This window comes from Anneissia japonica, unplaced genomic scaffold, assembly GCF_011630105.1.
Source record: "Anneissia japonica isolate Jap-2015-1 unplaced genomic scaffold, ASM1163010v1 scaffold1165_len1893470_cov193, whole genome shotgun sequence".
NCBI lineage: Eukaryota > Metazoa > Echinodermata > Crinoidea > Comatulida > Comatulidae > Anneissia > Anneissia japonica.
In genome coordinates, this window is record NW_022709613.1 from 434,781 (window position 1) to 445,255 (window position 10,475).

Consider the following 10,475-nt stretch of genomic DNA (forward strand, 5'->3'; position numbering starts at 1 on the left):
AGACTTCCGCCAAACAGCAATCCAATGTTGTTTCTCTTGAATTCTCTGGCAAGTTTGCTATACCACAACCTTTTGTCATTTCTGAAACTTGCTCATGTGTGTGTTGAGTTCTCTATAGTCACTGTCAAGTGATGCTTTAGAGGATTTTTCTTTCAGCAAATAGGTTTCTTGCTTGTGCTTGTCAAATTTGTATCCGGCTTCACTTTTTTCCGTAGCTTTAGGTGATTAGCTGCTGTTTGGTTTACTGTGCTAGTGAAGCTGCTAAACTCTTCATCAATGTCAGCATCATCATTTAAGTTCTACTGGAATATGCAATTTCCCATCAATTAATTTAAATGGACAAGATGTCACTTTTAGATAGTTTAGCATTGTCATAATATATACTGCTTTATTTTCTGTTCAAAGGCAGCAAGTGATAGATGGAAGGTGGTGACAGCAAGATTATGGTCACTGCGCCGCCTCTGAAAACTGAGGATTCATATCTCCAAGAACAGTATCTTGTTTAGGGATGCTTGTTACCAAGTCTTAAAGCCCAGTGTTGATAGAAATAATTTTCTTTGCAATACCATCTGGTCGGGCCTCGCTATCGGTAGGATCATAACATACAACAGAAAGTATGGTATGCCTGCAGTTTCAATCTTGCTAATAGAAGCCGTCCGATACATACATACATACATACATACATATATATATATATATATATATATATATATATATATAAAATATAGAAAGACAGCAATATAAAACAGCTATGAGTTGTAGACATATTAGAAGCAATATATATAATATAATAACAGAAAGTATATATATATTATATTTTATTTCATGTATTTTGTTATATTCCATCCGTATACAGAATAGGCTTCCTATCTGTATGACTCATTTTGATGGCTTTTGTTTTAGATCTGATTCAGTTCACGCCCTTTATTGTTCCTTGTAGCTCCCTAGCTACTAGTTGCTCTATCATACTAGGTCCGCATTGAGTGTATTTTTACTCGCTATTATTTTTTATCTGTACCACCTGATGAAGGGCGATGCCCGAAAACGTTTGTGTTTTTTACCATTAAAAGTTACGGCTACTCTACACAGATGTGTATAAGAGACAGGTACACTCAATGCGGACCTAGTATGATTAACAGCACATTTCAAGGCGACGGTATAGATATAAATATTGCAATAAACATGCTTTGATACCTTGTTACTAACGACAACAATTATTCTTCTTTTATTCTTCTATTCATATAAATCTAATGCTATTGAAAATATTCAATGTATTTAGACATGGTTATACTTAAGTTAGGCCTATTATGGTAATCTGATTAATATCTCTATAACATAACATTTATTATTGTAGACGTATTGGTATCGCAATATTCGGTGAATTACTCGTTGACGCATCACCGGTTTCCATTGGTAGATGGTAAATTGCTGGTTCAGGAATATCAGTATCAAATGAATATACCGTTGGTTGTTGAATGGGTAGTACCATATGCCCTTGTTGCTGGGGAGCGACAGCTACCCGTCCCCGCGTCAATGATCGACCGTGTCTGTATTTACAATATATTATCAAACCTGTTGGAAGCAGTGTTGTGCAAACTACTGCCACGATGATAATGTGAGTAGCTCCATTTTTTAAAACTAAAGAAAGAATGAAAACAGAGGGCATAGATGAGAGATAGCTGACATGAATTCTATGTTAACATTCTGTAAAATAACTTGAACAACAACTTGTATAATTAATAGGATACATCTACTGATACCAGGTTGGTGGTCAGGTCATCGGGACCATTGCAATCGTGGCAAAACTGTGTCGCATCACGCGAATGATGCATGGGTTTCACTTAAAAGTCCCATCAATGAAAGAGTATTGTTGTGCACAAAAAGTATTAATCGGAAAAAAAACCAAAAACAAAAATAATGACACACGTTGTTTACCGGTGTAATCATTGTAGTAACACTCAACGCCGACGTCTTCGTGGTGACTGCAGTCGTGGTTGTTAAATCCAGCGTGGTAGCAATCTGCCAAATTACTTTCGTAGCCACTACACTCCACACCATCCATAAAAATGATGGACTCGTTGTGTCCGGGACTGGTGTAGAAGTGCTCGGCGCCAATGTATCCTAGTTGCCTACAGACTATTTCAGCGTTTGTCATAGTCCAACCATCATCACAGACTGTTCCCCACTGACCATTGTAATACACTTCTACTCTACCGCTGTCAAGGGAATATCCATCTACAAGCCTAGCATGCACATAAACTTCCACATACTCTATCAGAAAGTAAACATTTTTTTTATTATGTGATAATGAAACAGGTGGTTACGAAGTGACGATAAGGTATGATGTACTGTAATGTGTGAATATGCAGAATTTATTGGAGAAGAGTGAGCTCTTCCTGCAGAATGCATTAAAACTGATAAAACTTCCGCCCTCCTACGAGCAGGGGACTAATTCATGGAGTGCTTAAAACAAACGTATTTTATTTTCTGTGCATGTGAATATCTAGGCAATTTGTGATTGGTTAGATCATGGCTGGTGTTCAAAATTCAAATGAACTCGATAACGAAAGCGCTTTAATACTGTATAGCCTCCGATTGCCACTGGCTGTTGCTGACAATCAGCGGACACGCCGGTAGCTGTCTGAGCAAATCGTCAATAAAAACCATCCGTTACGCGCGCATTTTCGCTTTCCGTTTTCTGTAGGATCGAGTCGGCCGACTCCTGTCGGCACATATAAGCCCGGCATTAGCTAAAACTCATAGAATTAAAATTAAACTATTACAATTTAATGTCATTATCATTTTTTCTTGCAAGCAACAGTTGTATATGACAATGGTTATCATCAAGCGTATAAAATTGTAGAAACTCCTATCGACTTGAAAATATTCCTCCCCGTAGTTACGCCATGTTAGTGGGTCAAATGCATAATTGTAATTAGAATTGCGCCCGCTCTCTGCACTGAACTGCCGTTTGTACGAGCGATTGTTGGAGAATAAAATAAAAGTTAGTCATCTGGCAGAGGCAGGGCGCCCTCCCACAGCTATGTAGTCGGGCGTTATGTTCGCTTAAGCTCGGTTTCCATACAAAGTCGCCGACAGTTGTCGGGATGGTTTAACCTGGTTCAACTTTGCCGATGACGTTGCAGACGAATGGTGCATTGCTAGTTGCCCCGACACAATCGGGAAGGCACCCCGATTAATTAGTCTACAACACATCGACAAAGCTGACCCAGTTGAACCTTCCCGACGTCTGTCGGCAACTTTCACCGATAGGATGGGCGATTGTATGAAAACCGAGCTTTACGCGCCAAACTTGGGGACTAGAGTACCTCTTTTACCCTTTCTATACTTTTTGTATAACGTAAATTAAATGTTACCGGAAGAATATGAATCTGGCTCATCGCATGAAGGTCCATGCCAACCACTTGCACATATACATAGGTATTCGCCATCCCAGGATTCATGGTCCACGCATATTCCGCCGTTTTGACAATCTGACCTACTACAATCAGGCTCCTCTGTAAACAAATAAATCTATAGTGAGTTTTATATTTTTATGTATTAAATTTAATTCGTAAATGTTAACACCCTTCCTTTACGGGAACCGTTAAGGTAGGTTTATATATGTAAAACTTCTCATACGAATTTATCTGTAGGCAACGTTGCTTGAGCAAGAGCAGCAGGTGATTCACATGGTGCCTGGTCAAAACCAATCAGATTTGTACTGTATGGACCCGAGGGAGACAGGAAACAATAACAAGCAAGCCTTTTTCGCCCTTTCAAGGTACCAAAGGCTTTGGAAGGTGTGCCTGAGTTGCTGAAGAATGCTTAAGAGCAGGATGAGGCTCTACAGCAAGCAAGAAAAGCAGTGGTGGCGCCAGCTGGGCGCAGCTTCTCTCCCACGTCGGGGGAAAAAAAAACTACAATTCGTCGGGGAGAAAAAAAAATATATGTATATTTTACCAATTAGTAGACTCAAAAAATTGATTAAATAAGCCTTTAAAACCCCCAAATTTTCATATTTCCCCCCCCCCCACCTACCTTGGACCGCCGCCTGGCAAATCCTGGCGCCACCATTAAAAGAAATGTGAATATAGAACACGGAGTATATTTTTTCTACTATAGAGATGATATCTTGTACAGGAACTTTCACCACTTGATGTTGAGTATGGAAATGTGTTCACCACCCTGATTGTTCTTAACAATATCGTAATAAAGTAATGTATGTAGCTCACGAAACCTTACTAGCGGGACATCAGGGTACCAAGAAAATCACTGAAAGAGTTAACTTTTTCTGGGCCGGAATACATAAAATCAATATTTATTGGTTATTGCATGCCGTGTGACGTGTGTAACAGACAGTTTCGAAGGGAAGGGTAATTAAAGTGCCACTTGAAAGGTTGAAGGTAGGAAAATAATCAACAAGACAAAATGCCGTCCACTAAATTACCATTTTAAAGAATAGCTGTTGATATTATTGGCCCTATTCATGCTATGACAGAATGATGGAACAATACATTTGATAATGATGGATGGATTTTGCCACAAGATACCAGGAGACCGAGCATAAAAGTCGAGTGGATGTCTGAAGCGTTGATGACGATTGCATTTACTAGAGTAGGAATAAGGAAAGAAATGCTCTCAGATCAATGTTCACTTTACAACAGACGTTGCTCAAGTAGGTAGGCTCTGGTCCGTCAAGCAATTCACAACTTCTTTTTATCCTGCAGCAAATGGACTTCTAGATATATTCAATGGTACACTGAAGCAAGATGTATTTTTCTCTACAACCCTATAATTCCGAAATGTAGAATATGTCAGTGCAGTTGTTCATACTTTTATCATTAAATGGAGAGTAAATTGTAACCATTTATTTTTATGTCTAATATTATTTATGCCCATACGTTGATGCGTCGACTCCTTGAGCCAGACAAGTGTACAGTGTTATAAGTAAGTTAAGCGCACATTTACGCGTAATAGATATTTATGAGCGTGGCAAGATAAAGCCAGTGTCCTATTTCGCCTGGAAAAGCCATTGACGAAGCTTCCGATATGACTACTGACCGTGGTCGTGCGGGTAGTTTTGTATACTTGTAAACTAGACGAAGTAGAGAGAAACCGGGGTGGTACCGGTTATTTGATAGGGGATTCATGGACCTAATGAACTGCAGTGAACTAACGTAGCATTTGAATAATAGACTTGTGTTTTCAAATGAATATAGATGAAATAAATGGAAAAAATTGAAAATTGAGCTGGTTTAAATGTGTTTGTTGTCAAATATTGCGAAGAATAGCATAAACACAACGGACAGTGTAGTGAAAAAGCTAATTCAGCAAAACATATCAATAAGTTCGGTTATAGGACAATTCCTAGTGTAGTTTAGCGAAGTTAAACGTTTTATTTATCTAATTTACCATAACTTACTATCGACCATCACAAATAACAGTAGTACTTAAAAGATTATCCTAATATTTCTTTTAGAGTCCTGAGATATATTGGTAGTGGTAATGGTCTTCCATTTTTATGGGGCATAATACAATGCAATATCTCTATGCACTCTTTTACCAAGGGTCAAGACAAAAGATAGAAATCAACATAAAATTAGGTCAAAGGGAAAATTACAATTGTGAAACAAGATGAGATTTAAGTCTGAATTTGAAAAGATCCAGAGAGACTCTTTGAAATTATGTAGTGGTTCGTTCAGCATAGAAGAATCTATCACTACAGATTTTCAACCGACCAGAAGGACAGTAAGGAATGGTTGAACTGGATGATTTGGACCTGAGTAGGCAACTACATGCAGTTGAGTGCAATTATGAGAAGGTCATAAGTGTAATGTGGAAATGAACTTATAAACACGAAAAAGAAAGAAGAATTTTACAGTGTATACGTTACTCAATTTGTAGTCAATAAAGATGACAAAGAGTAACATCGAATTAAGAGAAAAAAGCCTGGCTGCAACATTCAGCTGAAGCTTTTTTTTCTTTTTTTATGTGTCTTCTGTGTCTTTTTTGCAATATGCTTTTTAATTCTTTCTTTTAATGTATTTACAATTTTTTAATGAAGTCTAGTAATGGTTTAGTGAATAATGGAAATAATTGCGATAGTAATATTAAATAATAATAATTGGTATAATGATATTAATGAATGGCAATTTTAATATAATAATTTTAATGTCCTTTTGTGAGATTCACCTTGTGATTTTTTTCCTCGAAAGAATGCAGCTACTTTTGGATTTTATCTCTTTATCGACCTTTTTTTTTTCTTTTTTCATGTGTCTGTGTCTTTTTTGCAATATGCTTTTTGATTCTTTCTTTTAATGAAGTCTTGTAATTTTTTAGTGTATTATTGAAATAATTGCAACGGTAATAATAATGATAATATTAATATTGGTGTAATAATAATAATACTTTTAATGTCCTTTTGTGAGATTCACCTTATGTGATTTTTTTATCATTGTGAGAATGTTGCTATTTTAAGATTGACTGTTTTTATTATTGACGGGTTTTTTTTGTGTCTTCTCTTTTTTCATATTGTACATTTCAAAACTCATATTTGTGTTGCAATAAAGTTATATAGGATTGAATTGATTATTAAGCCACATTTGCACTAGACACGATTACGCTAAGACAATGACATATCATCGCGTAGTGTATTCTTCAACACTGCACTCATCTGTATCGTGTCGTCGTGTCGTAATCGTGTAAATGAGGCTTTAGTCTTACCCTCAGCCCAATCTGCAAAATTTTTCATCATACAACTAATGTTTGCCACCATCAGTGACCCGCAATAGAAAAATGCAGAATTGAACCAATCATTATTGCATGCCATGAACGTATACTCATCCCCGTTGCAGTAGAGAACAGTGAACGCTGTCGCACTGAAGCCAATTGTTGCTGTTGGGCTCCATATGCTTTCCACACCTTCAAAACCCATGTCTCGGCATGCGACATCGGCTTCTGTCCAACCTATGTTGTCACTACATACAGGTACCGCTTCACCATTATAGCGTACCTGAAGATTTCCTTCGTTCACGCCCAAACCTCCGCTTAAGCTTGGCATGAATTCAAATTCTGAAATAGTGAGAGATATAGAAAATAGTTAAGGATCAAAATCAATAGATTAAGGTCTATTAATTTAAGTTACACGTACAGGCCTTGGCCGCATGTTAGAGCATGATAGAGCGACACACGACGCTCCATTCACTTATTAGCCTAACTATTATGACCTTAGAATTCAGTCCTTATATGAGCATAGAATTTGAATCAATGCAAATATAAAACAAGAGATTGATAGTAGATTCTGAATTTAATTACATTTCACTGTCAATATATGCAAATACAAAATACTATTGTTCAATTAAAGTATGATAAAAAATAACATTTTACTGTAAGACTTCGCTCGATGATGATACGAAGAACGATTTTGATACGCTTCTTTACATCATTTTATATGGGCCGATGCGAAAAATGTGGTGGATATCACGTGAGTATTGATCATAGAAAAATGCTAAAGAACCATGAAAAACTCATGACAGTAAATGTAATGTATTAAAATTCAGAATTTACTGAGTCAAATCAATCACTTGTTTTATTTTTGCATTGATCCAAATACAAGTCTCATACAGGGGCTGAACACTAGGTCCCATCGTGACATAATAAGAATTGTCTAAGTTTAGTGATAAGATAAGCCATTCTGATATTAGTGGATTAGTGGTCAGATGTCAGAGTTTTGGGGTCTCTCGCATAGACCTTTTCAAACTTCAGAAAAGGTGAATTGGTCCACTGATTTGTCCGCTGGTGCGTTATAAGCATTTTCTCTCGTGCAAGTTGGCTGGAGCCAACAAGTGGCGAACGTGTCATTATGTCATTTCGAATGGTTCACATTGGAAATCATCTGTGGTAAGTTTCCTATTTTTTATTTCGCATTAGCAATCATTGCGTTTGCTGAACGTGTTCAAAATTTCTCTATAGTTATTGTACTTTATTCCAAGCATTAGACTCTCGAAAACACATACCATCACAACTTTGACATCACCATTTACAATCGCTAGTTTTACACTTACCATCGACAATAAATGTACCTCTACATGATACCCATACACCATCTGATGACGTACAGTCATGTACAAAGAAACCTGAATGTCTGCATACGGATATACCGCGCTCAGAGCCCTGGCAGTAGATATCGTCCAATATGAACTCTTCATTACCAGACCCTACATTTTGATTGATTCCCCAAGTATTCACTTCGCCATATCCTAATTGCTCGCAGGCAATGAGAGCATCATGGACATCGAAATCATCGTCGCATACTGGGTACCACGCCCCATTGTAGAACAGTTCTAAGATACCACCGTCGGTAGGCGCCGAGATTCCAATGTCATCTCGTACGCGTATATCTAGAACTAGATGAATATAAAAGTTAACGTATGTATGTATGTATGTAATGTATGTAGGCCTAAATAGATTTATATAGCGCATAACACCGGGGTCTCTATGGTGTTACGTATTTCATAAATGTAGGTAAAAATGGCCCCGGAAAAAAATGACCCCGGTAAAAATGGCCCCAAAAGACAAGTAGGTAAAAATGGCCCCAATGAAAAAATTCAGTAATAGAAATGATATATATTTTTTTTTCAATCTTCAAATATTTAAATACTAGCTGTAAAAAGCAAGAATTGAATCAATAATAATTACAGTTACACAACAGATGCAAATAATGTACGGACAGATTATCGGAAAACAATGGACATTGAATAACATCATTTTTTTGATAGTTGAAATAAGTTTTAAAATCGTTATTCCACTAACAAAGTTGAGGAATGACATACATACAATACTTCAACTACCAAAATATGCAACTCATAGATAACCACAAAATTCACTTTTGTTAAGTATCAAATTAAATAACTTTACATGTTATAAACTGTGCAAATAAACAGTATTTAAAGCATGTGGATTAATTGTGTGTTTGAATCACAAGTTCATGTATGGGAAAAGGGAGAGGCTTACTTTCTCACAAACTTAGCAATAATTGTTCTGCTTAGAGTTACTTTATTTGTTAATCAAATAATATTGTTTTTAAAGTAAACTGAATAATTAAGAATAGGCCTACATTTATTTAAACAATTTATTTAATTGCATACTTGGTTTTTACTCCCCAACTAAATTTAAGTGCCTAAAATTATACTAAATAATGTAAACTGAGATACTATAATACATATGTATATATGGCAATTATGCTAAGAATTAAAATGGCGTGTAATTGTGGGGGTAGGGTAATTATGGTAGGATTAAATGGTATTTCTAAATCCCACAAACCTCCCAGAACACACTATAGAGAACAAAACAATTCAACTTTGAATGACTCACTTGGTATATCAATAAGAAAATATTCATAAGAACCTATTTTTTGGTTAAAATGTTGATTTTTTTTTGTGAAAAAATACTTGCAAATACACCACAAACCTCCAAACACACTGCGAACCCCATCCAAACCCTTTAAGTATGATTGTAGAACTCTCTTTTTCTAAAAAAAAAAAATAATAATAATTTGATGTTCATATTATATTAACTCATTGTTTGTAGGGTTTACCAATTGAATTTCTGTAAAATTGTGATTCCGCTTCCGTGAAATTGGCCACAAATAAAATATTTTAGTATTAATAAATGCATGATTTTTTGTTGATTTATTGATTATGTTGTTGCTATTTTTTAACATTTAAATGAAAAAAAAAATAAAAAGTGTTTTTCATGGCTTTTTTTATTTTTGAATATTTTAGCATTGAATATGTAATTCCTGCAAAAAGTAAATGGCAATTTATATGATGTTAAATTCCTTTTTTAAAAACTAAATTATTTCAGTTTCAAAAATGCTTATAATGATTCTTAAAATATCATTTTTAATACAGAATTTTATTATTGGGGCCAATTTACCTACTTGTCATTTGGGGCCATTTTGACCGGGGCCATTTTTTCCGGGGCAATTCTTACCGTACACCGTATTTCATAACTGATTGAAAAGAGACATGGACTTTTTTCGCATTGGCTAATGGAAGGAGATAATGTCTAGTTGAACGTTGTCATATTCCGCAATGCAAACTTGCGTAAGCCGGGCACACACTGCGTCGTTCGACGGTCGCGGGCAAATCGGACGCTTTCTGTGAAAACCTCACGACGCTACGCCGTCCACTGATTTTTGGTGGTCGACTGAGTGGTACTGGTACTGGGTATTTATATTGCTCCTTTTCCTTGCGGTTATGAAGCGCAAGCCAAGCCTCAATATTTCAGGAAAACAATGATAGGCATAAACTCAGTCATTATTCAGGAAGCCAATGCATCACAATAGTACAGTCACACAAACAACAAAGACAAATAAACAGATTACAACCATAAAACACAAAAGGAAAGAGCAGCAAAAGAGTCGTAAGGCAAACAATAAGTGGATCGTCAATTAAAACAATCCGTAATTG

General features: G+C 36.2%; 1 protein-coding gene across 1 annotated transcript in view; it reads right to left on the bottom strand.

Annotated features, from left to right (window-relative positions):
* Positions 1–1,264: 1,264 nt before the first annotated feature.
* LOC117106910 (scavenger receptor cysteine-rich domain superfamily protein-like) overlaps positions 1,265–10,475 on the bottom strand; it is a 14,710-nt gene continuing 5,499 nt past the window's right edge. The window contains exons 4-8 of the mRNA XM_033248437.1: positions 8,067–8,408; positions 6,727–7,074; positions 3,378–3,518; positions 1,936–2,271; positions 1,265–1,638 (exon numbers count right to left, since the gene is read on the bottom strand). Coding sequence (XP_033104328.1) covers positions 1,346–1,638; positions 1,936–2,271; positions 3,378–3,518; positions 6,727–7,074; positions 8,067–8,408 — 1,460 coding nt within the window. The 3' untranslated portion in view covers positions 1,265–1,345. The remainder of the gene's footprint in view (positions 1,639–1,935; positions 2,272–3,377; positions 3,519–6,726; positions 7,075–8,066; positions 8,409–10,475) is intronic.